Genomic DNA, 27,906 nt, shown 5'->3' with positions numbered 1-27,906 from the left:
ATCATTGCATCTTGATAAAAATCTAACATATTGGTAAAATCTTTAACAAAGTTCCAAGAGCATTTTTCCTTTCAAATGTTTATATCATTCTAAAATTAAGAAAATAACATGTCAGCAGGGATGTTCTTATGATGTGTAAAAATAAGAGCAGGTGGCTTTCTCTAACTCCACTTGCAGAATGATCATGAAGAAAGAAAACTTGGGTTAGTTATAGAAACAAAATCTGATAGTTGATTTACTCTTATGACCTATGTGATGATCTATGATAATATATATATATATGATGGTTTTTCGAGGTAGGGTTTCACTCTAGCCAAGGCTGACCTGGAATTCACTATGGAGTTTCAGGGTGGCCTCGAACTCACAGCAATCCTCCTGCCTCTGCCTCCCGAGTGCTGGGATTAAAGGCGTGTGCCACCACGCCCGGTAATAATATTTTATTTAAAAGAAGTAAGGAGTGTTGGCACATTCCTTTAATTCAGACTGAAGTAGGATAATCACCATGAGTTTGAGGCCAGCCTCAATTGTAGAGGGATATGCAGGTGAACATGGCATAGAGTGAGATCCTGCCTCAAAAGAGAGAGAGAAAACAAGTGAATGAAAATGCATGGATTAAAAAAAAAATTCTTGTTTATTTTTATTAATTTGAGAGCAACAGACTGAGAGAGAGAGAGAATGGGCGTGCCAGGGCTTCCAGCCACTGCAAACAAACTCCAGACGTGTGCGCCCCCTTGTGCATCTGGCTAACGGGGGTCCTGGGGGATCAAGCCTCGAACTGGGGTGCCTAGGCTTCACAGGCAAGCGCTAAACCACTAAGCCATCTCTCCAGTCCAAAAATGCATGAATTTTTAAGAACTCACCAGACAGTTTTACAGATTTTCCTGAGAGTAAAAGGTATAAATTTAAATTTAAATTTAGGGAACCAAAGAACAGCTCGGGTCCTCCTCTGAATGTGCATCAGAACCCCAGGGCTGGTTAAGATGCTGTTGCAGTCAGGTTCGCATTGCTGGTAGAAATCACCCACCCAGGATCAGCTTGGCAGGCAGCTTGTGGGATAAAAAGGTTTATTTTGGCTTACAGGCTTGAGGGGAAGCTCCACGATGGCAGGGAAAATGATGGCATGAGCAGAGGGTGGACATCACCCTTTGGCCTACATAAGGTGGACAACAGGAACAGGAGAGTGTGCCAAACACTGGCAAGGGGGAAACTGGCTGTAACACCCATAAGCCCGCCCCCCAACAATACACCGCTTCCAGGAGGCTTTAATTTCTAATTGCCATCAGCCAAGGAAACTAGAATCCAGAAGACCTAATTTTATGGGGGGCGCCTGAATCAAACCACCACAAATACAGACCACTAAGAATGGGAGGATGGGGTAGGATGGACCATCCCGTGCCCACTTCTTCAAAGTACCAAAGTGATGCTGACATTGCTATTTCAGGAAACACCACTTGAAAGCATCTACCACATAACCTGTTTGCCAGGTGGCCGTGGTAACAACAACTTCTCAGCAGACTGAATGCGGATCCAAACTATATGAATGTCCGACTTTTCCATAATAGATGTAGTCATTGTCTTGTGGATTCCTGCATGCCATGAATTTTGTGCTATTTTTTTTCCCTCTCCTGTGCAAAGCCACCAGTCCCATGGAAAAAGGAAACCAGACGGGAGTGGGAGAATTTCTCCTCCTGGGATTCACAGAGGACTCTGACCTGCAGGTCACCCTCTTTGGGATACTTCTGTCCATGTACCTGGTCACCATGCTCGCGAATCTGCTCATCATCCTGGCCATCGTCTCAGACGCCCACCTGCACACACCCATGTATTTCTTCCTCTGCAACCTGTCCTTGGCTGACATGGGCTTCACGTCCACCACCGTCCCCAGGGCGCTGGTGAGTGTCTACATGCGGAGGAAACTGATCAGCTTGGCAGGCTGCGTGACACAAATATATTTTTTCATTGTGTTTGGGTGCCTGGACAACTTACTCCTCACGGTGATGGCCTATGACCGCTTTGTGGCCATCTGCCGCCCCCTGCACTACACGGTCATCATGAACCCTTGCCTCTGTGGGACGCTGGCTCTGGGGTGGTGGTTGGTCAGTGTCATGGGTTCTCTGCCCGAGACCTTGGCTGTTCTTAGGCTGTCCTTCTGCACAACAGTGGAAATCCCCCACTTTTTCTGCGACCTTCCTGAAGTCTTGAAGCTCTCCTGTTCTGACACCCTCATCAACCATGTTGTGACACACTCTGTGACCGTAGCCCTCGCTGTTATCCCTCTCGTTGGGATACTGTCCTCTTACGCTCGGATCTTCTCCTCCATCCTGAGACTTGCATCGTCTGGGGGCAAGTACCAAGCCTTCTCCAGCTGTGGGTCTCACCTCTTGGTGGTCAGCCTGTTCTATGGCACCGGGCTTGGCATCTACCTCAGTTCAGCAGCCACGCCGTCATCTAGAGTCAGCCTGGTTGCCTCAGTGATGTACACCGTGCTCACCCCCATGCTGAATCCCTTCATCTATAGCCTGAGGAACAGGGACATGAAAGGGGCCTTGGGGAGGTTCCTCAACAAGATGATGCCTCTTGGAAAAGGAGCCATGGAAGGAACCTCACGTTGCTGAAAAACCAAGACAGCTGCACCCCTGAAATCCAGTGCATTCTTTCATCTTACCTTTGAATCCATCCTCACTTAGGTACTGTTCACATGGTAACGGATTAAAAGACATCGAAGCTGTCTTTGTAACTTTGTATAAATACAACCAGGCATTTTTCTTTCAATTTATCTCTTTTCTTAAATATAAGAATTTTTTATTAAAGCGTGGTTATTTAATACATGCATATAATATATGGCGGTCAAGTCGCAATAATTATCATTTCCGGTTTCTTAACTATTTGTTAGTGCTTTGTATTGAGTATCTTTTAACACCCTTGTTTTATTTCTTGTAAAATATGTCTCAAATTGTTGCATGCTACAGTCACCCTAAGCTGTTATATCATACCGAACCTTGATGCTCTTAGGGAATTGCATTTTGTAACCCACTGTTTTGACCATCTCCTATCCTGCATTTCTACTTAGCCTATCTAACTCGATCGAACACTAGGCTAGAGTAGAACTCTATGAAATCGGGTTTGTTCGTTTCTTCAACAGTAACATCTTGTAGTTTTCCTTTCTTCTGAGAAATAAAACCATGTGTGTTTTATTCAGCCAGAGCACTTTAAGCCATTGCATGGCTCATTTCCAGTCTCTGGCTGTAAAGGTCTCAGTCGTGTCCATAGATAGATTAGACACCACCTGGAGCTCTCCCCGCCCCCCACCACCACATTTCTTGATTACTGAAAGGATGGTGTGGGGTGTCCTGAAACCTACCTGCCCTTGCATTTCTCTCCCTTCTTGGGAGCTCAAATGAAGCTTCATTTGGTCTAGAAAATGTTCACGTGATTCTGGGACAAAGAGGACATGGGATTTCGCTCCAATCATATTGCTGTCTGTCGTGGCTTGAATGAATGGCTCCTGCCGCCACCACCAAGTTCCCCATGTTTGCATGTTAATTTCTCAACGCAGCAGTGCTGGATCATGGAAGGTAGAACCTTCCTGAATTTCTTGTGGGCTAGTGCTCAGGTGTGTCCCCTTAGTCTCCTGATTGTGCATGCTGCTCATCCGTTTTGACTTCCATTCTAATTAGATGCAGTTGCCCGATGCTGGACTCCCAGACTCTGGAACCACTAGCTTATATTGCTTTAAAAAAAATTGTCCAGGGCTGGAGGGATGGCTTAGCGGTTAAGGTGTTTGCCTGCAAAGCCAAAGGACACAGGTTTGATTCCCCAGGACCCATGTAAGCCAGATGCACAAGGTGGCATGTGCATCTGGAGTTCGTTTGCAGTGGCTGGAGGCCCTGGTGCACCCATTCTCTCTCTCCCCCTCTGTGTGTGTCTGCCTCTTTCCCTCTCTTGAATAAATAAATAAATTTTTTAAAAATTGTCCAGTCTCAGTGATTTGGCTAAAGCATCAGGAAATGAACTGCTTCACTTTACCTGCTTCTGTTTCCTCCAAGCCTTTCATGTTGCACCCGGCTCACTAAGCTGCAGCAAGGTAATTCCGTCTCCAGTGTCCACAGAGAAACAGCTTATAGTGAACCAACACAGGGGTACTATACCAGGCTTAGGAGAGAATGATTAGGGCTCCTAGATCCAGTTGGTCCTATCGGAAGCTGCTTCCTTCATTTCCAAGCTTGGTGTGAAGTAAAAGGGTGACCTCGGTGGGCATGGGGTGCCCAAAGCTTGTGCTCCCCAAAGAAGGGACTGCTGGCCTTAGACTACCTCCTGGGATATGACCTTTGTGTGAAAAAGTATATTTATTTATTTATTTGAGAGAGAGAGAGAGAGAGAGAGAGAGAGAAATAGGCAGGGAGAGAGGGAGAATGGGTACACCAGGGTCTCCTGCAGCTACAAACAAACTCCAGACACTTGCGCCCCCTTGTGCATCTGGCTTTACGTGGGTCCTGGGGAATTGAACCTAGATCCTTTGGCTTTGTAGGCAAGCACCTTAACCACTAAGCTATCTCTCCAGCCCTGGGATAGGATCTTTAATGCTCTGAGAAAAGTGTCTAATCAACAAGGGGCCTCAGGCCATACCGGAGAGTAGATGCTAGCCATGAGGTCTATGGTGAATGCCTGGTTGCGTTCACCTAGCGTCCTGGGCCACACTGCATTGGGTTGTCCTTTGAAGGGATTGAAAAATAGTTTAAAAAGCCAGTATGCGTTTCATGCTTTTGTGAGCGGGCTACCTTCAAACTCTGGTGCAACAGGGTTCAGGTGAGCTTCCCTGGGAAGGTGTGAGCCGTGCTACAGGAAAAGCCGATGCTGTTCATGATGCCACAGGGTGGGCACTCAGGCCACCACACCTTGCCTCTGTTTATTTTAACCTGTTACCGTCCCGTGTGATAAACAACAGGCATGAGCTACAACGACTTTTCTAAAGTTCTAGGAGTCTTGCTCATGAACCACCAAAACCATGGCTAGTTGGTCAGGAGAAATGGGTGTATTTCTTGACCTTCCGCATTCCCACCGCTCTTTGAGGAAACACACGCAGAACATGAGAAGATCATCTTCTTAGTGTCTTGTGGAATGTGAAGCTTCCCTTCCCCCAATTAAAACAAAACAAAACAAAACAAAAAACACCACACACACATTCCTTCCCTTTCTTTGGCTCACGCCTGCCCTAGAGTTCAAAGATGAGTAGAGACCTCGTGTGACAGTTAACCTGCACAGTCAATTGATTGGATTCAAAGAGACTCCCGGGACATCCTGAGAGCGGACCTCTGAGCGCGTCTGTGAGGGCATTTCCAGAGACCTAGTGAATGGATCCGTCCCCTGAGGGATTTGACGCATCCATAACATGATGGCCTTACCAAAAGGTAATAAAAAAGTAAGAGAGAGAACTTAGTTGGAGGAAGTGGGTCACCGAGTTGGGGTGGGGGTGGGGGGGTTGGCTATATCCTGCCCTGGCCTCTTCCTGTATGTCCCCTTCTCTGCTTCCTGGCCAGTTCGCAGCAGGCAGCTCTGCTCCACCGCACCCTCCTGAAATCCTCTGAAACGTGAGCCAAAATGAATCTCTCCTCCTCCCCACTTACACTGTTACTGTTCTCTCTGGTATTCTAATTACACAGAAGTAACTAGCACACCACGTGCATTTTCATTCCTGTTCCTTTATCTCGGTTTCCACACCCCCCCCCAAAAAAAAGCAGCACACAGAAAATGTATGTTTGAGGCCACAGTCACTTGGGCAGCAGACTGTCCCCTGGGTCCCCCTTCCCTTCTCCCTGGGCAGAGAGCTGGACGCCCGTCACATGGCGCTCTCGTTTCCTCCCCGGCCTCTCGACGCCCCCATGAGTGACTTGTAGGGCTTTCCCAGGCTGGGGAGGGTTAGCTCGGCCTCCTGCAGCTCCAGCTCCCGCTGAGACAGGTGCTCAATGACGGCCGCTCCAATTGAGTCCCCCAGCACATTGGTCATTGTGCGAAGTCGATCGCTGGAGGAGGAAAGATAGAAAAGGCTGTCTTTAATGGGGAGGGGGGAGGTTTGAAGAGAACCAAGTGGGAAATGGGGTGCTTCCTGTTGCTGTTCATGATCCAGATCAATCCACAAGCATGTGCCTAAGGCAAGCCCAGCTCATCCCCATCTTCCCTTCCTAACAAACTCAGACTGGACAGGTCTGTAGAAACATGACCTGTTTCAAAAAAAAAAAGGTGAATATCGGATGTAGACTCACAGGAACCAGTCCACAGCGATGATTAGTGTGATGTCTTCCGTGGGCAGGCCTACAGACGTGAGCACAATGACCATGGTGACCAGTCCCGCCTGGGGGATGCCCGCGGCTCCGACGCTGGCTGCTGTGGCCGTGATGCTGCCAAGGACAAGAAGATGGGTTTTCAGGAGAAAAGAGGAGAGTATCCAACAGGGGAGGGGCCCTGCCCTAAATGCACAAGGCGCTTCGGAAAGAAAAATACTGCGTGAAATAAAATCAAAGTCGCAGGAGCAGAGGGTACAATGGGGATGCCAGGGGCAAGGAAGTTGGGGGTGAAGGAAGATGCTGGTCACAGGGTGCAATGTTTCAGTTACAAGATGAATATGTCCTGGGTATTTTTTTTTAATTTTTTTGTTTATTTTTATTTATTTGACAGTGACAGACAGAGAAAGAAAGAGGCAGAGAAAGAGGCAGAGAGAGAATGGGCGCTCCAGGGCCTCCAGCCACTGCAAACGAACTCCAGACGCATGCGCCCCCTTGTGTATCTGGCTAATGTGGGTCCTGGGGAACCGAGCCTCGAACCGGGGTCCTTAGGCTTCACAGGCAAGCGCTTAACCGCCAAGCCATCTTTCCAGCCCTGTCCTGGTTATTTAAATTGAATGTACTATGTGGGTGGGGACTGCAGTTAATGATACTGGATTGGTATATTTGAAATTTGCACAGAGTAGACCTTAATTGTTTTCCCGCCAAAAAGGAGATGGAAAGGTGAGATGGGGAATGGGAAAGGAACGAAGGAGGAGAGCAGGGGAGAGGAGGGAGGGAAAGAGGGAGGGATGGAAAGAAGGAGGGAAAGAAGGAGAAAAGAGGTAATTTTAGGAAGGGAAAGATATTATAATCTGCTTGACTGTGGTCATCGTTTGGTAATGTATACACATAGCTCACCATGTTGTGCACCTTAAGTATATATAATTTTTTCTCAGCTATTACTCAAAAAACCTAGGGGGCAGAAAAGGCTACTTTTTGTTTGTTTGTTTCTTGAGGTAGGGTCTTGCTCTAGCCCAGGCTAACTTGGAAATCACTATGTAGTTTCAGGGTGGCCTTGAACTCATGGCACTCATCCAACGGGTGACTCCTGAGTGCTGGGATCAAAGGTGTGTGCCACCACATCCAGCCAAAACTTTTTTTATTATTTTTTTATTTGATAGTGACAGACAAAGAGGCAGATAGGGAGAGAAGAGAGAGAGAATGGGCATGCCAGGGCCTCCAGCCCCTGCAAATGAACTCCAGACACTTGCGCCCTCATGTGCATCTGGCTAACGTGGGACTTGGGGAATCGAGCCTCGAACCGGGATCCTTAGGCTTCACAGGCAAGCGCTTAACCGCTAAGCCATCTCTCCAGCCCCAGCCAAATCTTTTAAGTACATAAATTTTCTCAAGTTTAGAGCTTCTTTCTTTTTTTTTTTTTTTAATTATTTGCAAGAGAGATAAGGAGAAGAAAGAAAGAGTGTGTCTCTATGTGAGAGAGAATGGGTACACCAGGACTTCCAGCCACTGCAAACAAATTCCAGATGCATCCACCACTGCATCTGGTTTTATGTGGGTACTGGAGAATTGAACCTGGGTCATTAGGCCTTAACCATTACTGTGCTTAGTTCTTGCTCAGATAAAATTTGATAATTTTTTTAATTGAAAAACTAAATACAGAGCTAGAATGTAGTTCACTGGTATAGCACTTGCCTAACATGTATGAAGCCCTGGGTTCCATGCCCAGCCTCATAAATTAGTTAATATAATCAAATTAAAAGTAGGAGGTCACGGGGCTGGAGAGACGGCTTAGCAGTTAAGGCGTTTGCCTGCAAAGCCAAAGGACCTCGGTTTGACTCCCCAGCACCCACGTAAGCCAGCTGCACAAGGTGGCACATGCATCTGGAGTTCGTTTGCAGTGGCTGGAGGCCCTGATGTGCCCATTCCCTCCCTCTCTCTCTTTCTCTCTCTCATGCACTCTGTCTCTTTCCCTCTCTCAAATAAAATATATTTTTTTAAAGTAGGAGGTCATGAGCCAACGTTGTGGAAGAGGTGGCAGAAAGAATGTAAGAGCCAAAGGAAGGTAGGACTCCTTACAGCGTGCCCCTCTAGACACAAAATGGCCTGGATATCCATGACCTCACTGTGCCTGACACTACCTACACAAGACCCTCATAAGAAGAGGAAAAGATCATGACATCAAAATAAAAGAGAGACTGATTGAGAGGGGGAGGGGATATGATGGAGAGTGGAGTTTCAAAGGGGAAAGTTGGGGGAGGGAGGGCATTACCATGGGATTTTTTTTTTTAATTTTTTTATTTATTTTATTTGAGAGCGAGAGACACAGAGAGAAAGACAGATAGAGGGAGAGAGAGAGAGAATGGGCGCGCCAGGGCTTCCAGCCTCTGCAAACGAACTCCAGACGCGTGCGCCCCCTTGTGCATCTGGCTAACGTGGGACCTGGGGAACCGAGCCTCGAACCGGGGTCCTTAGGCTTCACAGGCAAGCGCTTAACCGCTAAGCCATCTCTCCAGCCCAGGGATTTTTTTTTTTTATAATTATGGAAGATGTTAATAAAAAAACTGAAGAACAAAAAAAGAAATTCAAGACCAGCTCCCACCCTCCCCCCACAAAAAAGTTGAATCATCCTAAATCAAGGAAGTAGCCAGGTGCGGTGGCACAGGTCTTTGATCCCAGCACTCAGGAGGCAGAAGTAGGATCGCCATGAGTTCGAGGCCACCCTGAGACTACATAGTGAGTTGCAGGTCAGCCTGGGCCAGACTGAGACCCTACCTCAAAAAAACAAAACAAAACAAAACAAAACAAAAAAATCAAGGAAGTAGCCATAATAAAAATTCCCATTAAAAGACAGTCCTTTCCCTAACAGAGTTTAAATTCCTTAGGACACACACACAAAAATGTTTCTTACTTTAGATTATGTTTCAAAAATTGAAACATTTTTAGATGTATACTTAGATATACATCACTTGATAGAGGTAGAACTCAAATCTAAGCACTAAATTCAGGCTGGGGGTGGCCTAGTGGTTAAGGCACTTGCCTGCAAAGCCTAAGGACCCAGGTTTGATTCCCCAGAACCCATGTAAGCCAGATGCACAAGGTGGCATATGTGTCTGCAATTCATGTGCAGTGGCTGGAGGCCCTGGCACACCCTTTCTCTCTCTCTCTCTCTCTCCCTCTTTGTCCTTCTCTCAAATAGAGAAATGAAATATAAAAATTTTTTTTGTTTTTTTTTTGAGGTAGGGTCTCGCTCTAACCCAGGCCGACCTGAAATTCACTATATAGTCTCAGGGTGGCCTCGAACTCACATCAATCCTCCCGCCTCTGCCTCCCGAGTGCTGGGAAAAATAAATAAATTTTAAAAACACTGAGTTCTCCATATGTATAGACTCTGGAAGTAATTTTAATATTTATTTATTTATTTGACAGAGAAAGAGAGAGAATGGGTGCGCCAGGGCCTCCAGCTACTGCAAACATACTCCAGACGTGTGCACCCCCTTGTGCATCTGGCTAATGTGGGTCCTGGGGACTCGAACCCAGGTCCTTTGGCTTTGCAGGTAAGTGTTTTAACCATTAAGCTATCCATCCAGCCTTCTGCAAATAATTTTAAATAATATTTTTTTTCTAATTTTGCACATGAAAAAGTTTGCAGACACTGAACCATCACAGGTGTGTGGTTGTTCACCTATGATGTCATGTTGGCGCTCAAAATTGTTTTGGATTTATAAATTTGGGGATGCTCAGTCTGAGAATGTGGCTCAGTGTTACAGCACTTGCCTTGCATGTCCAAGGACTTAGGTTCTGCACCCAGCACCACAAAAAAAAAACTAAAAAGTATCTTTTTATTTTATTTTTACTTATTTATTTATTTGACAGAGAAAGAGGGAGAGAGACAGAGAGAGAGAAAGAGAGAGAGAATAGGTGCACCAGGACCTCTAGCCACTACAAAGGAACTCCAGACGCTTGCGCCCCCTTGTGCATCTGGCTAACACGGGTCCTGGGGAATCAAACCTGGGTCCTTTGGCTTTGCAGGCAAATGCCTTGACTGCTAAGCCATCCCTCCTATCTTTTTTTTTTTTTTAATATTTATTTATTTATATATTTGAGAGTGCAGACACAGAGAGAAAGACAGATAGAGGGAGAGAGAGAGAGAGTGGGCGCGCCAGGGCTTCCAGCCACTGCAAACGAACTCCAGACACGTGCGCCCCCTTGTGCATCTGGCTAACGTGGGACCTGGGGTACCGAGCCTCGAACCGGGGTCCTTAGGCTTCACAGGCAAGCGCTTAACCGCTAAGCCATCTCTCCAGCCCTCTTTTTTTTTTTTTAAGATTTAAGGATACTCAATGTTTAATGACTAAGTTGGAACCTCCCTGTGGAGTCCAGGCATCTGTAGCAAGAATCTTGGGTTGTCAGGCTGCCCTGGCCACACTTGGGAAGACCCTGGATGAAGAGATACCCCACAGTATTATGTGAGAGGAGAAGTGGCCTGCACTCTTGCCGGTTCCTGGCAACCTCAGATGGCAAGTTCTCTTTTGGCGTCTTCTGACATTTGGCTCTTCCCAATCTCCACTGCCACCACCTGAAGTCAGTTACGGGCCCCTCCCTTCCCACCTGAAAAGACCTCCTCACCTGATGGTGGTGATCTGGCCCAAGTTGAGCTCATAGTTGTTGACCTGAGCGATAAAGATGGCAGCCAGGGCCTCGTAGAGTGCGGTGCCGTCCATGTTGACCGTGGCCCCCACGGGCAGCACGAACCTAGTGATGCGACGGTCCACGCCCAGCCCCTCCTCCAGGCAGCGGAAGGTGATCGGCAGTGTTGCAGAGCTGAGGGGAGACAGAGGACAGACAGCTTGGGGGGACCGGGCCGACAGTGAGCCAAAAGACAGCTCCCTCGAGAACATGGATGGTACCCAGGTGGGAGATTGAACAAGAAGAGAAGAGCTGGAGAGCCAGGTGTACGTGGGGAAGAAGGGCACCTTCTGAAACAGGGGGGAGCCAGCGACAGGCTGAAGGTTCCCTTACCCATGCAAAGTCAAAAGCTTAAGGCCTATTGCACATGCCACTAGTTGGTCACAGGAGGTTGATCACCTCGTTTGCCCAGCCTCAGTGGCCTGCAGTCTCTCTGACCACTTCCCAGCGGAGTGACTTCACTGGTTGGCGACTTCTGTGCAAAGTGAGGACATCTCATTTGTGGTCATCTGGCTCACAAGAAGTGTGCTCCGGGCTGCAGAGATGGCTTAGTGGTTAAGGCACTGGCCTGGGCACTTCCTTAGGGAAGCCTGAGGACCCAGGACCTACATAAGCCAGATGCACAAGGTGGCACATGCGTCTGGTGTTCATTTGCAGTGGCTAGAGGCCCTGGTGTGCCCATTCTCTCTCTCTCTCTCCCTCTTTCCATCTCCCTCAAATGAATGAATAAATAAATTTTTCATTTTTTGTTTATTTTTATTTATTTATTTGAGAGTGACAGACAAACAAAGAGGGAGAGAGAGAGAAAGAGAATGGGTGCGCCAGGGCTTCCAGCCACTGCAAATGAACTCCAGATGTGTGCACCCCCTGGTGCATCTGGCTAGTGTGGGTCCTGGGGAATAGAGACTTGAACCAGGGTCCTTAGGCTTCACAGGCAAGCACTTAACTGCTAAGCCATCTCTCCAGCCCATAAATAAATTTTTAAAAAGAAGTGTGCTCTATCTGGCTGGTTTTATGCCATGCAGCAAGTAACGACTCAGAGAGAAACACTGGATGACGAGCTCATAGTAACAAGTGAGTTTACTTCAGAACACAGTTATTTATTTATTTGGTTTTTTTTTTTACAATTTTATTTAGCAGCAGATCCAAGACGAAAAGGCACACTGTCCAATCATCATTACAGGCACTAACATATATATATATATATATGTATGTATATATATATATATATTTTTTTTCTTCCATCTGTTTTGGAAAAGCTTGTCAGATTGCTTTGAATTTGGGTAGTGAGAGATAAAGAGAGGGTTCCTTATGGATCTCCAAAAAGTGCAGAATTGGAGAAGGAAACCAAAAGTGCTCCGAGATACTGTCTCAAGGTAAGAAGAGACTCTCAGAGCTACAATATAACTGAGCTCATGAGGCATCCTGAAATCTTCATCTTGAGCTCAAGTGACACCTGATCCTCTTTAGAAAATAGATAAAGAGCGGGCTGGAGAGATGGCTCAGTGATTAAGGCACTTGCCTACAAAGCCAAAAAACCCAGGTTCAATTCCCTAGGACCCACATAAAGCCAGATGCACAAGGTGGTATATGCGTCTGGAGTTTGTTTGCAGCAGCTGGAGGCCCTGGCTTTCTCTTTCCCTCTCTCTCAAATTAATAAATAAAAAAATTTTTTTTGGCTGGGTGTGGTGGTGTATGCCTTTAATCCCAGCACTTGGGAGGCAGAGGCAGGAGGATCGCCATGAGTTTGAGGCCACCCTGAGACTACATAGTGAGTTCCAGGTCAGCCTGAGATATAGTGAGACCCTACCTCGAAAAACATATATATATATATATATATATATGGAGAGAGAGAAAAAATAGAGGGCTGGAGAAATGGCTTAGCAATTAAGGCACTTGCCTATGAAGCCTAAGGACCTAGATTCGATTCCCCAGGACCTATGTAAACCAGATGCACAAGGTAGTACATGCGTCTGGAGTTCATTTGCAGTGGTTGGAGGCCCTGGTGCACCCATTCTCTCCCTCTCTCTCTCTCTCTCTCTCTCTCTCTCTCTCTCTCTCTCCTTCTTCCTCACTCTCTCTCTCTGTCTCTCCCTCTCTAAAAATAAATAAATAAAAATATTTTTTAAAAAACAGAGAAAGAGAGAAAAAAAAAGTGAAGAAAGCAAGGTGAGCCAGCCCAGGATAAGACCAGTCACCAGATACTGACCTTGTAGAGAGCTTCAAGAGCCCCCCCCCACCCCCCGGTCCACAGCCCGAAGAGATGCTAAGGCAGTGGAGGGCAAGGCCCCAGAGGACACCCACAAGAGATGAGGGCTGGGCCCAGGAAGAGTGCAGGGCCAGGCCATACCTGGAAGAGGTTCCCATGGCAGTGATGAGGGCCTGCAGCATGCCCCCGATGAAGGGGAAGGGGTTCCGGTGGGTGACGAGGAAGTAGATGAGCGGCAGGATGCCAACAGCATGGAGGAACAATCCCACGATGACCGTCAGCGTGTACATGCCCAGCTGACCTCCGAGGACGGCCATGTCTTCCATTTCCAGTATCTTCCCAGCGATCAGGAACAGGATGCCCACAGGTGCGTACCTGGGACAACCCACACACCTGTTAGAGAAGCTCTCTTGGCCCACCCCCCCCCCTTATATGTCTGGAGCTAGCATTTCCCCAGGCTTTGCCCATATACAGAGTCAATGTCTACCTGACGGCCCCTCAACTCCAAGCCAGCATTACCACACATCAACAAAACGGCACCGGCAGCGTTGTAGCTGGCTTACGGCGCTGTGCCCGGAAGGCGCACCTGTTGAAGGCTTGGTCTCCAGTGTGACTGTTCTGGGGTGAGGCCACTGAGGGGTGCATGGCCAAATGGACCGTTGGGAGGTCATAAACGATCAAAGGAAGTAGGTGACTGGCAATGTGCCCTTGAAGAGTACATCTTGTCACCAGCCCTCCTCCCCAAGTCTCTTTGCCATCCGTTTCCTAGCTATTAAGAGACAAGCAGCTCTGCCTGTCCACCGTGACGTTTCACCTCACCGCCGACCCAGAAACAACGCAGCCAGCCAACCACAGACTAACAGCTCTGAGACTGTGAGCCAAAATAAATCTTTCCTCCTTTAAGTGGACTTCCTCAGGCATTTTGTCACAGTAACGCAGAGCTAACTAATACAGTTGGGTGTCACCAATCTATCCCACCTCTGCCTGCCCAGACAGAGCTCAATCCCAACAGCCGATAAATTCCTACAGCACTGTCACCTCCTGCAGCTTTATGGGGCCTTTGTCTCATTCCCTCATGCAAAGCCTCTCCTGACTCAACTTCAGATCATTACGACCTTCCGGACCCCCTCCCTAGACATTACTAAGACAGTCCTAATCTCTCACCTCTAAACATCCATTATTTGCAACCCTTCGCTGCCAGATTTGTTCCCAACTGTAACCTTTATGCCCCAATTCTCTTCCCTGTCAGTGCATATTTTTCTATTTTCATTCATCCATCAGCCTGACCCAGTTTGCTGGAATTTGCCACTGACATCTCAAACCGCCAGGCCTACCAAACGTCTGCGGAACCCTTAGCTCGTCCCACAGCTATCTGTGGAGCACCCGCTGCCCTCCAAACAGATGTTCCCTGCTCTTGTGGTGCTTCATATCCTGCTGCCAATTGATCGTTTGTGCCTCTCCCCAAAATTCCTGTGCTGAAATTATAACTCCCTAAACGGGTTACAGACTTTGGGAGATCATGAAGGTGGTCTGCCTGCATGGAATTAGTGCTTTTATAAAAGATCTCTGGGCTGGAAAGGTGGCTTAGTGGCTAAGGAGCTTGTCTGCAAAACCTAAGGATGCTTCTTGTTCGAGTCTCCAGGTCCTACGTAAGCCAGGCGTACACACACACAAAGGAGCATAAGTGTCCGGAGCTTGATTACAGTGGCTGGAGGCCCTGACGTGCTAATTCTCTCCCTCTCCCTGTCCCTCTCTCTCTCTCTTGCTCTCTCGATCTCTCACTCCCTCACAATGGAAAAAAAAAAAGTCTGTTGGGTTTGCCTCAAAAAGAGAGCGAGCAAGCAAGCGAGCGAGAGAGACCTCAGTGAGGTTCCTTGCTCCTTCTATCATGCTAGGACATAGAGAGAGGTCAGCTTCCATGGCCCAGAAGGCAGCCAGCTCTCACCAGACATGAAGTCTGTCGGTGCTTTGAGTGTGAACTTCCCGCCCTCTGAGGAGATGCTTATTGCTTAAGCCCTAGCTTCTTAACTTGTATTGCCACCTGATATGGGGGGGGGCAATCCTATAACCAAATGTGGGGGGGGGGGTTTACCAAAAATATATCACTGGTAAAGGGTCTCTGAACATACAACAACAACAACAAAAATTGATTCAAAATCAACCACTGAAGTCTGTGGTGTCTGGGGGCAGTCCTGCTCTGTGTTTCATCACACGACGTCACAGCAGCCTTGCTTCTGGACTCAACATGCATAGGTTTCACTGTCTACATCATCAGACCACACAACACCAGCACGCACTGCCTGAAACACTTGGATTCAGATCCAACACTACTGTAATTTAAAAAGGGAGGTGCTGGAGACATGACTTAGGTGCCAGCGTACAGACTCATATTCAACTCTCCAGATCCCACATTAGCCAGACGCACAAAGGTGAGGCAAGCACAAGATCGCACATGACCGCTAGGTGGCGCAAGCATCTGGAGTTTAATTCAGTGGCTGAGGCCCTGGCACACCAATTCTCTCTCTCTAAAAAAAAAATAAATAAGGGGCTGGAGAGATGGCTCAGTGGTTAAGCACTTGCCTGTGAGACCCTAAGGACCCCAGTTTGAGGCTCAATTCCCCAAGAAACATGTTAGCCAGATGCACAAGGGGTCGCACGTGTCTGGAGTTTGTTTGCAGTGGCTAGAGGCCCTGGTGCTCCCATTCTCTCTATCTATCTATCTACCTACATCTTTCTCTCTCTGTCTGTCACTCTCAAATAAATAAATAAAAACAAATAATAATGATAATAATAATAAACTTTTTCTTCTCAGAAGAAAATGGGTTGTGAGGGGAAAAGCGCAGACTATAGTATTTCCGTGACAGCATCCCAAAAAGACTAAGCCACAGTCAAATGGGGGGAGACCATTACAGAAAGATATAAATGAATAAAGTCACAAACAACTGAATTAACTATTCACCAAAACCATGTAGATGAACAACTCTGGGCAAATGTTGCCTAGCGATCCCGCCAACAGCCTCCTCACAGCCTGGCTGACCCCTGCCCCGTCTCCACCAGCCCCCACCCCCCGCCTATGCACCACCACCTGCCAGGGCACAAACCCGTACTCACCAGATGATGATGCCCACCAGCCTCATAATAGCCTCATTGAGGCTGTCGAAGAAATCCCTCAGGACCCGGCCCTTGTGCTTCATGCCACCGATGACCAGCCCGAAGGCCACAGAGAAGACAACGAGGCCGAGGGCGTTGATGCCGTTGGCAGAGCCGGGCACGGGCACCGTCTCCTCGAAACTCAGCACCTCCTGCAGGGTGCCCAAGGCCCGGGTGACATTTTCCAGAACGCCGGTTTCATTGTCCCAGGAGGATGGGGGAGACATGGAGGCGCCCAGCTCTGACCCGTTCTCTGTCCTCACGATGGTCCTGGTGACCACTCTCGTGCTGTACTGGGTCTTAAACTGCAGAGAGGAGAAATTGGGCGCAGACTCAGTGCGAAGGAGCAGCAGGATTCCCCCGGGTCCCCTGCCCCTGGGAAGTCTTACTCGGCAAACCCAAATGAGAAAGTGTGCAGCTTGACCAACGCACAAGATGACTGAATGAATTACTACAGCCATGATGGAGTTCAGAATGAACATTCCAAAAATAAAAAATTTAAATAGGGGGCTGGAGAGATGGCTTAGCGGTTAAGGCGTTTGCCTGCAAAGCCACAGGATCCCAGTATGATTCTCCAGGACCCACATAAGCCAGATGCACAAGGGGGGGGGGGCACGTGCATCTGGAATTTGTTTGCAGCAGTGGTTGGAAGCCCTGGCATGCCCGTTCTCTCTCTCTCCTTTCCTGTTTATCTTTCTCAAATAAATAAATAAAGTATATTTTGAAAAATTTAAAAGTAGGAGATGGGAATGTAGCACTTGCTAGCATGCATACCACATACACTCACAAAATTAAAAATGAAATTACCATATGGCCCAACAATCCCACTGCTGGATACAGGGCAGGAAATAAATTAGTATTTCCAAGAAATGAAAGCCAAGCATCCCTAGTCCAAAAGTCCAAAATCTAGCCGGGCATGGTGGTGCCGCACGTCTTTCATCCCAGCACTCGGGAGACAGAGGCAGGAGGATCGCTGTGACTTCAAGGCCACCCTGAGACTACATAGTGAATTCCAGGTCAGTCCGGACTAAAACGAGACTCTACCTCAAAAAAACAAACAAACAAAAAATAAACAAAAAGTCCAAAATCTGAAACTTGTTTTATCCACATGTGTGTGTATTTATCTAGAGAGTATATGTGCGAATGTGTGTGCGTGATATGTGGTGTATGCTGGGGTGTGTGCACATGCGTGTGCCCCACATGCGTGCATGCCAAGGCCAGAGAAGAGCATCTAGCATCCTGCTCTAATCACTCATCTGCATACAGCTTGAGACAAGGTCTCTCCCTCATCCAGGGGCTGCTACCCACCAGCAACATCCAATGATCACCTGGTTTCTGACCTCCACCCCTCGTAGACTGGGGTTACAACGTGTGTGAGCCATCTCCCCATCTGTGGTAGTTTGAATGGATGCCCCCCACCCCCGCCAACCTGTGGATTCAGGAGTTTTATTTAAGTTTGTAACTTCGTGTCACTGTGGGTGGGTCCTAGGTCCAGCTTTTCTCTCTCTGCTTGGACCTGTGAAAGTGGGCCGGCATCTTCCACCATTACGGAACTTCCCCTGGATCTGTAAGCGTTAAATAAATTCCCGTCCTTCCATAATTGTGTCTAGTCTGGAAGTTCAACCTGAAACTGTACAAATGTGTGTGGCCATGCCAGCTTTTCTTTTTTAAAATTATTTTTGTTTATTTATTTGAGAGTGACAGAGAGAGAAAGAGGCAGAGATAGAGAGAGAGAGAGAGAGAATGGGCGCGCCAGGGCCTCCAGCCACTGCAAACGAACTCCAGACATGTGCACCCCCTTGTGCATCTGGCTAACATGGGTCCTGAGGAATCAAGCCTCTAATTGGGGTCTTTAGGCTTCACAGGCAAGCGCTTAACTGCTAAGCCATCTCTCCAGCCCCCCACGCCGGGCTTTTACATTGACTCTGGGGATTTGAATCTGGTCTCCAATGGAGACATGCTCATGCTTAAGTAGCAAGTACTCTTAACCACTGAGCCACCTCCTCGTCCCTGAAACCTTTCAACCACTGACGTAAGTGGAAAATTCCGTGCCTAACCACATGTGACAGACCACAGTTAAAACCCAGGCATAGGGGCTGGAAAGATGCCTTAGCGGTTAAGGCATTTGCCTGCAAAGCCAAAGGACCCAGTTCAATTCCCCAGGACCCACGTTAGCCAGATGTACAAGGGGTCGCACACATCTGGAGTTCATTTGCAGTGGCTGGAGACCCTGGAGCACCCATTCTCTCCCCCTCTTCCTCTCTCTGCCTCTTTCTCTTTCTCTCTCAAATAAATAACATATTTTTTTAAAAAAAACAGGTGTTTTTAAAATACCATATAAAGCAGTCATGGATGACATACTTAAAAACTGCTGGGAGAAAGTTTTAAGTATGGTCAATGCAACCAAAGATATGTGTGCAGCATAATGTATAGGTTAACTGACTTGACTTGGCTATTCCCCATGGATACAAGCATGTGTGAGTATATAATACTGGGTCTCCACACCTGTGGAGTCCACGTCTTCACAAACAACTGCCCATGGACTAAAAGTGCTTGGCAGGACACTGTGTATAGTACCATTTGCACAGGTTTCTAAGTCATCTAACCATGATTTGAATCATACCCGAAGACTGCAAATACATGCAAATACGTAGGCCAGTTTATATAAGGAATTTGAATAGTGACTGATTTGGGTACAGTCCTGGAAACAATCTACTAATGATAGCAAGGGATAGCTGTAAAGTTTATATACCTCAATTAAAAAAAAAAAAATTTTTTTTAATAAAAAAAAAAAAACTTCTAGGGCTGGAGAAATTGGCCTAGCGGTTAAGACGCTTGCCTGCAAAGCCACAGGGCCCAGGTTTGATTTCCCAGGACCCAGGAGAGCCAGATGCACAAGGTGACACACGCATCTGGAGTTTGTTTGCAGCAGCTGGAGGTCCTTGCGCGCCCATTCTCTCTCTCTTTCTATCTGCCCCTTTCTCTTTCTCTCTCAAGTAAATAAAACAAAACTTAATCTGAGTGTGGTGGCGCACGCCTTTAATCCCAGCACTCGGGAGGCAGAGGTAGGAGGACCACTGTGAGTTCAAGGCCACCCTGAGACTACATAGTGAATTCCTGGCCAGCCTGGGCTAGAGTGAGACCATACGTCGAAAAACCAAAGACAGGCCCTTAAAATTATTTTTTAAATAGCTGGGCGTGGTGGCTCATGCCTTTAATCCCAGCACTCAGGAGGTAGAGGTAGGAGGACCACTATGAGTTCAAGGCCACCCTGAGACTACATAGTGAGTTCCAGATCAGCCTGGGCTAGAGTGAGACCCTACTTCAAAAAAAAAAAAATTAATTAATTAATTAAAATAAACTAGCAACTGATGCCTGCTTAGTATATGCAAAGCCCTGGGTTGGATTCCCCAGTGTCACAGGGAAAAAAGAAAAGAAAAAGAAAAATGAGCAAATGAATCAGCGAAGGTGTGAACGAGCAGTGCACAGGAGAAAGGGAATACAGTGCTCAGATATCAGAGTCTTTCTGTGGTTCTGCAGCCTACACACGAGCCCCCCCGGCCTCTGTTGTCCCATCCCAGGCCCAGGAAGCCCCTGGCTTAGGTCCTTCTCGCTTCCTGACCATCTTACCCACAGGAACTTCCACTCATCCTCCCATAATCCTCCAACAACACGCCCAACCCATTGCTTCTCTCAGGCCCTTCTTCCAAACCGCCCTCACTTGGGTCCCCCACTCAGAAGTAAGAGCCCACAGCCTTCCGCAAGTATTTGATTTAAGCAGCGTGCTTCCCCTCTGACCTGTTTGAAGCAGGCCTCCACGAGGTTGGGGGGAAACATATTTCTGCAGGAGAAAAAAGAAAGAAAGAAAGAAATCAAAGAAAGGAAAGCAGTTAGATTCTGGGAAAGAGCCGAAGGCGACCAGCACAGTGAAGGCAACACTTATAACAGTGGATGCAACAGATGATGGTTCGGTGTAGGCCAAGTGCTGAGCCAAGTACCCGGCCTACGTCTGCTGATCTAAACCCCATGATGACCCTGGAATCCGCTGCTGTTACACAGAAGCCAAAGTACAGAGAGTGTGTGTACACGACCCACGCCCACACGAAGCTCAAAAGTACGGATAACGGCTGGAGAGAGATGGCTCAGTGGTTAAGCGCTTGCCTGCACAGCCAAAGGACCCAGGTTCGATTCCCCAGGACCCATGTTAGCCAGATGCACAAGGTGGCACCTGTGTCTGGAGTTCATCTGCAGTGGCTGGAGGCCCTGGGGTGTCCATCCTCTACTCTCTCTCTCTCCCCCCCCCCTTTCTCTCTCTCAAATTAATTAATTACTTTAAAACATTTTAAGGCTGGAGGGATGGCTTAGTGGTTAAGGAGTTTGTCTGCAAAGCCAAAGGACTCTGGGTCGAATCCCCAGGACCCATGTAAGCCGGATGCACAGATAGCGCATGCATCTGGAGTTCACGTGCAGTGGCTGGAGGCCCTGACCTGCCCATTCTCTTTCTTTCTCAAATAAATAAATAAATAATGAGGACTAGTGTTCAATCCCTAGTGCCTACATTAAAAAGCTGGACTTGGCTCTGGAGAGATGGCATAGCCGTTAAGGCGCTTGCCTGTGAAGTCTAAGGACCCATGTTCAACTCTCCAGGTCCCATGTAAGCCAGACGCACAAGAGGACACAAGTGCACAAGGTCGCACATGCCCACTAGGTGGCGCACATGTCTGGAGTTTGGTCACAGTGACTGGAGGCCCCGGTGCACCAATTCCCTCTCTCCCTTGGTCTGGGGTCTCGCTCTCTCACATGAAAAAAAGGCCAGTCTGTTGGGCTTGCCTCAAAAAAAAAAAAAAAAATCTAGGCATGACCACGCACACCCATAACCCCAGTTCCGAGAGGGGGGTGGAGATAAGTGAATCACAGGGGGCTCACAGCTGAAACAAACAAACAAAAAAAACAAAAAAAAAAAAAACAGCTGAACTATAATACCAGCAGCTCCAGGCTCAATGACAGACTCATCTCAAGGAAACAAAACAGGAGAGGACAGCCAAGGGTCTACTCTGGCCTCTGCACACACAAAAAGATAGATAGATAGATAGATAATAGATTGATTGATTGATAGATGATAGATAGATACATACATACATACATATATGACAGATTGATTGATAGATGATAGGTAGATGATAGATATAAGATAGATAGATGATGGATTGATAGATACATAGATAGATGACAGATAGATACATGATAGATAGATAGATGATGATGATAAATAGATAGATGATAGATGATAGATACACAGATGATAGATTGATAGATTGATTGATAGATGATAGATAGATAGATAAATAGATAAATAGATAGATGACAGATAGATAGATAGATGATGGATTGATAGATAAATAGATACATGATAGATAGATAGATAGATAGATGATAGATACACAGATAGATGATAGATACATAGATGATTGGTAGAGACAAAGATAGATGAGAGATAGATAGATAGATACACAGATAGATGATAGATAGACAGACAGATGATCGTTCGATAACCAATAACATTAAAATGTCACTTGACCTCTAAGGGGGCTTGGGAACACCACCCCTTCTGACCCCATCTGAAGACGCTGCCACTGTGGCCCACCCAGGCTCAAGGGTGCAGTGTCCACACCCTGGGAACAGCTCTTCGGGAGGAAATGGGCTTGGCCACAAAGCGGGCGCCACACATGGCAAGCAACGGGGCGTGCTTCTATTTCCGACCTGGACCTCCCTGTCCCCTCTTGGCCTCTCACGAGCTGTTGCACCGGACATCCGGAAGTCCCAACAGAAAAGGAGCATGTCACCTGACCAGGTCCATGAAAGCGTCGGCGGTGGGGACGGTCTCCACACGGCCCTCACGGCGCAGCCCCTCTTTGGAGCCCTTCCCGGGGTGGATGATGGTGACCATGAGGATGCCGATGAAGACCGCGATGACCGTGGTCACCATGTAGTACACAGCCGCCCGCATCCCCATCCTCCCCGTTGCCTTGTTGTCTAGGGACGCCATGCCTGAAAGAGAAAGGAATGGGACAGCCCTCACCGCTGCAGCGGCCCCCTTTCCCCCACCCCGTCCGCCTGCTCCACCCAGCCCGTACCACCAGCTCTAAACCACCGCACCCTGCATCTCCTTCTGTTACACCCCATCCCGGACCTGACCTGTAATCAACTGACTGAGCCCAACCCCCCCCCACAGACACACACCATCCGTGCACACCTTTGCGTCCCACACCGCTCTTTATTCCAAATACACTTCCATCAGTCTATTCTAACTCAGCTTTTTAAAAACTATTTTATGTTTATTTATTTATTTGTTTGAGAGAGAGAGAGAGATGCAGAAAGAGGCAGGGGGAGAGAGAGAATGGGCGCGCCAGGGCCTCCAGCCACTGCAAACGAACTCCAGACGCGTGCGCCCCCTTGTGCATCTGGCTTACGTGGGTCCTGGGGAATCGAGCCTCGAACTGGGGTCCTGAGGCTTCCCACGCAAATGCCCTTGGCAGGGCAATGCTCCTGCCCAGTGGCTGCGAATCTGGGATGCTAATGACTCATATAGTGTTCCCTTCTCCTGAGGACTTGCTCCGGCAGAATCAGAGGTGTCTCATCCACCAACCCCCCAAGGGCAGCTGCAGCCAAAACACTAACTTGCTCAGGGATTCAGTTTAGGACAGAGATGGAGAGGAGGGGCAATTCTATGGGGATATGTCACACTCCAAGTGCCCCCCATGACATCACACTAAGAGGCCAGACTTCTTCTGAACATACTTTAAAAATTGTTTATTTAGTTATCTGAGAGAAAAAGAGAGGCAGAACGAGAGAGAGAGAGAGAGAGAGAGAGAGAGAGAGGGAAAAACAGGCGCATCAATAGGCCTCCAGCCACTCCAAACAAACTCCAGACGCATGCGCCACCTTGTGCATCTGGCTTACGTGGGTCCTGGGGAATTGAGCCTCGAACTGGGGTCCTTAGGCTTCCCAGGCAAGTACCCTAACCGCTGAGCCATCTCTCCAGCCCCTGAACACATGTTTTTACTTAACCTCTTTTCCAAGCTGGTTCTGCTTCTGTCACCTCATCCTGGGCGTCTCTCTCATTGTCAGTGTCCGCTCATAGGAAATCCAGCCTAACAAACCATCGCTTCATGCCCTACTCTTTATTTTATCCCTAAATCCAGGGACTGGCAAATCTGTCCCATGGCATGCTTTCGTAAGTAAAGGTGAATTGTACACACAACTGTGTCCGTTTGTTTACACGTTGCCTATGACTCCTTTTCTGCTACGAGAAGAACAGAACTGAATCATTGCCATGGAAATCAGCAAAGCCAGAACTATTTACCACCTGTCCTTTCCATAGAAAAAGTTTGCAAAGTGCCACTTAATCCATCCATGGTCCCAGTCCATCCTCTAGCCTCCATTCTAGCATCAACTGCCTGCTTGCCCACATACCCACCTCCTACCTAGGTACCCCATCCCAACTGTCTTCCCTGCCTGCCCTCCCTCCACAGCCTTTGCAGAACTCCGGGCAATTCCGACCCCGAGTGGGCTGGCATCTTGTCTCCAAGGAGAAGTACAGAGGTTGTGGCGGTAGGAGGGATCTTACAGAAGTAGGAACCAGAGGCCGACTGGGGACCTAGGCCGAGAGCTGTGAGCTGTGCGCGCAGGCTCCGGGGCTTGAGTGCGTGCGTTGGGAAAGGGCTCCCCTGCTCGGGGCTCTAGTCTCAAGTTTGGATTCCAAACGGGTCTCAGACACCAGTGCTGTCCTGGCTCCTCTCACCTGTGACCAGGCTGGAGACGATCAGAGGTAACACCAGCATTTGTAGCATCCTCATGAGAAGCTCGCCCGGGAAAGAGAAATACTTGATCTGGCGGTAGGTGAGCTGGTATGGGCGCAAGGCGAACGCCAGGCTGACCCCTGGTACGAAAAAGAAACAAAAAAAAAAAAACAGAATCCGTAGAGTGGAGTCTGACCGACCATCGCAAAGAAGTGTGTGGGAGAGGCAGGGGGGTGAACATTCTAAGCGCGTGTGCACGTGCACGGGAATGTGTATAAGATGTGGATCGCCATAGTGGTGGGCGCAAATATATCTGTACCCACTCGTGCACACGCGTGCATGCGCAGGTGACAACGTACGAGCCTGTGTGAGCATACACGTGTGTGTCTGAACACACAGGCTGGTACACATCGATATGCAGGTGTATTTCCCGGGCATGCCTAGGGGCTGACTCGTGTGTACATGTTACTGTTTACACACACGGGCGCTCCTGAGTGTGTGGGTGTGCCCTCAGGAGAACGCGTGTGCAGGTGTGTGTGAGGTCTGGCTGTCTGTGTCCTCATGCTGCAAACTGTAGAGTCGGCCGACCACAGGTGGGAAAGGGGACTTACATTTGATGAAAGTAGAAGCAAGCCGGGCGTGGTGGCGCACGCCTTTAATCCCAGCCCTAGGGAGGCAGAGGGAGGAGGGTCGCCGTGAGTTCGAGGCCACCCTGACACTACATAGGGAATTCCAGATCAGCCTGGGCCAGAGTGAGACCCTACCTCGAAAAGTTATTTAAAAAAAAAAAAAAGGTAGAAGGGGGGCTATTTGGGAAGAGACAGGAGAACAGGTTCACACGAGAGGGCGGTGGGGAGGGAAGATGAACACGGTTAAAGCATACCATATACACGTACAAAAATGCCAGGTGAAGCTCATTATCATGTACAATTAATGTACACTCGTGAGAGGTTTTAACTTGTGTCTGTGGAGCATGGACAGGCTCTCTTGTCATTATTCCATACACAGCGCAGTACAGCGACGATTTTGCACAGGACTTGCCGCAGATTGGATGTTGTACGCAATCTAGAGATAGCTTATCAGGACGGGTACGTATAGATTCTATACAAACCCAACCCTCTTTTATTTAAGGGGCTTCAGCATCCAGACCTATGAAAACCCCATGGATGGATAATCAAGTATCTGCAAACCAAACTGATCCTTAAATTTAAAAGAAAAAATGGGGGGGGTAGCTTTACTTTATTTCTTTTTTAAAATTTATTTATTTATTTTTGGTTTTTCAAGGTAGGGTCTCAGTCTAGCCCAGGCTGACCTGGAATTCACTACGTAGTCTCAGGGTGGCCTCGAACTCAGGGCGATCCTCCTACCTCTGCCTCCCTGAGTGCTGGGATTAAGGGCGTGTGCGCCACCACGTCCGGCTTATTTTATTATTTACTTATTTCTGTTAAAGAGGGTAGTTTTTTGCTGGAACCAATCTCCCCAGAATAGGATGGACAGCTGCGTTATTTACGCGCCAAGTGTGCGCTGAAACCTGTGCCTGCGCGAGGAGGGTAAAAATACGTTCGTTTGTGTGAGCGCGCGCATAAAAGTGTGTGTTTGGGGCTGGAGAGATGGCTTAGCGGTTAAGCGCTTGCCTGTGAAACCTAAGGGCCCCGGTTCGAGGCTCGGTTCCCCAGGTCCCACGTTAGCCAGATGCACAAGGGGGCGCACGCGTCTGGAGTTCGTTTGCAGTGGCTGGAGGCCCTGGCGCGCCCATTCTCTCTCTCTCTATCTGTCTTTCTCTCTGTGTCTGTCGCTCTCAAATAAATAAATAAATAAAATTTAAAGAAAAAAAGTGTGTGTTTGCAGCGCACACGGCGTGTGCACAGCGCGTGCATGGAACAGCTGTTTGCACGTGTGCGTGTGCGTGTGTGTGTGCACGCATGTGTGTGTCCTCTGAGGGTCCGGGGGCGTGGCCCGTGGGGGGGGGGCAGGGGCTGCCCGGGCGGGCAGGGCTCACCGATGACCACGGCGCTGACCGTCAGGAGGATGAAGGCGTTTCTGCGCAGGAAGCGCCGCACGTGCTCCAGGGTCATGGTCTGCAGGCGCAGGCGCGTGCGCAGCGCCCTCTGCTGGACGCTGTCCTGCAGCCCCTGCAGCCAGCCCGCCCCGCCCAGGCGCTGGCCACTCTCGCGCAGGAAGAGGCTGTTGCCGTGGCTACTCATCTTCTCTCTGCCACGGGGAGGGAGATGCAAAGTCTGGTGAGGGAGCCGAGCAAGCTCTAAAGACCAAAGGGCGGGGGTGGTGGTGATCCATGCAAGTGGGGAGGCCTGGACCCTTACCTGGGGCCCAAAAGTCAATGGCTTGGCTGCAAACATCAAAGGAGCTCAGAGAGCAAGGCAGAAAGAAAACCAAGCGCCTTTCATCCCAGCGCTCCCGGAGGAGGCTGAGGTAGGAGGAAAGCCGTGAGTTCGGGGCCACCCTGAGACTTACATAGTGAATTCCCAGGTCAGCCTGGGCTAGAGAGAAACCCTACTTCAAAAGGAGGGGGGTGGGGGAGCTGGAGAGATGGCTTAGCTGTTGTTAAGGAGCTTGTCTGGGAAGCCAAAGGGCCCAGGACCCACGTAACCAGATGCACAAGGTGGTGCATGCGTTCGGAGCACGTTTACAGCGCTGAAGGCCCTGGTGTGTGCCCCCCTCTGTCAAATATTTAAAAGTATTTTTTTAAAAACACATGCTTACAAATAAAGACACTAAACACTTAAAGAGCGAGCGAGAGAGAGAAAACCACACAATGATGTTTGCGTTTGACACTTTCTGGCTACAGCCTCTCCTCTATCTCACTGCGATCAAGCAGTTAGGGGGCCCTGTGACAGCTCTCAGGAAACTGACCACTCTTGAGTGAAGGTCAGTTGCATGCACAGCCCTGGAGGAGGCGCCTAGAGGCTAGTCCCCAAAATTAATATAGTCTGGGTAATAGCCTGAAGACCATACTTAAAACGTCTCACACAAAACAAAATCAGCAAGGGCTTGGCAAACAGTGGACACTCCCACACGCAGCTGGATGAGTTCATACCCAGGGGAGCCACAGGCAGGAGACAGTCACGTGGGAAAGCAATACGTACAATTCTGACCCCCCGTGTGAACTCCATGAATCCCCTTGAGGGTACGGGACACCATACCAACTGTCTCCCAAATCTCGACTCATCTCTTTACATTTGGCAATAGCTATGTATCCTGGTCCAACTTCTTCATTTTTTTTTTCTTTTTACATATATCCAAAGTGGAAACTTTAGTCACTACTTGAAATGTTGCATTTTTCATGAACTAAGTAAAAGGCACATAAATATAAAATCCTGCCCATCTAGTTAACAATCGAACACCGAACGCGCAAGGCAGCTTAGAAATTGTGTCTTGCGGCTGCTTCCGTGTCACCAGTCTGTAATACCAGCTGCCAAGGAGGACTGCAAGTGTAAGGCCAGCCTGGACTTTACAGTGAATTCAAGACCAGCCTGGGAAACTTAGTGAGACCCTTTCTCAAAAGAAAAAGTCGGGGGGGGGGGGGCTGGAGAGATGGCTTAGCGGTTAAGCGCTTGCTTTTGAAGCCAAAGGACCCCGTTGGAGGCTCAATTCCCCAGGACCCACGTTAGCCAGATGCACAAGGGGGCGCATGCATCTGGAGTTCGTTTGCAGCGGCTGGAGGCCCTGGAACGCCCATTCTCTCTCTGCCTCCTTCTCTGTCTGTCGCTAATAAATAAATAAATTTTTTTAAAAAGGAAAAAGTGGGGGGGGGGAGGCTGGA

General features: G+C 48.4%; 2 protein-coding genes across 3 annotated transcripts in view; one reads left to right on the top strand and one right to left on the bottom strand.

Annotated features, from left to right (window-relative positions):
* The first annotated feature begins 1,595 nt into the window (after nt 1-1,595).
* Nucleotides 1,596-2,615, top strand: LOC101596597 (olfactory receptor 7C2). The gene has a single exon (XM_004672759.2). It carries the CDS (start codon nt 1,596-1,598, stop codon nt 2,613-2,615), a length of 1,020 nt encoding a protein of 339 aa, XP_004672816.2.
* Nucleotides 2,616-5,751: 3,136 nt separating this feature from the next.
* Nucleotides 5,752-27,906, bottom strand: part of Slc1a6 (solute carrier family 1 member 6) — a 26,396-nt gene continuing 4,241 nt past the window's right edge. The window contains exons 1-9 of one of the 2 annotated variants that reach the window (XM_004672746.2): nt 26,125-26,336; nt 24,128-24,265; nt 22,170-22,374; nt 20,125-20,167; nt 16,288-16,631; nt 13,318-13,551; nt 10,908-11,102; nt 6,261-6,395; nt 5,752-6,020 (exon numbers count right to left, since the gene is read on the bottom strand). In XM_004672746.2, coding sequence (XP_004672803.1) covers nt 5,837-6,020; nt 6,261-6,395; nt 10,908-11,102; nt 13,318-13,551; nt 16,288-16,631; nt 20,125-20,167; nt 22,170-22,374; nt 24,128-24,265; nt 26,125-26,329 — 1,683 coding nt within the window. In that variant the 5' untranslated portion in view covers nt 26,330-26,336 and the 3' untranslated portion in view covers nt 5,752-5,836. Of the gene's footprint in view, nt 6,021-6,260; nt 6,396-10,907; nt 11,103-13,317; nt 13,552-16,283; nt 16,632-20,124; nt 20,168-22,169; nt 22,375-24,127; nt 24,266-26,124; nt 26,337-27,906 lie in introns of those variants that run through there. The other variant, XM_045139263.1, reaches the window with a different exon arrangement.

Source organism: Jaculus jaculus, chromosome 21, assembly GCF_020740685.1.
Source record: "Jaculus jaculus isolate mJacJac1 chromosome 21, mJacJac1.mat.Y.cur, whole genome shotgun sequence".
Taxonomy (NCBI): domain Eukaryota; kingdom Metazoa; phylum Chordata; class Mammalia; order Rodentia; family Dipodidae; genus Jaculus; species Jaculus jaculus.
Note: the sequence above shows the minus strand (reverse complement) of the source record. Positions and strands in the feature narration are given on the sequence as shown.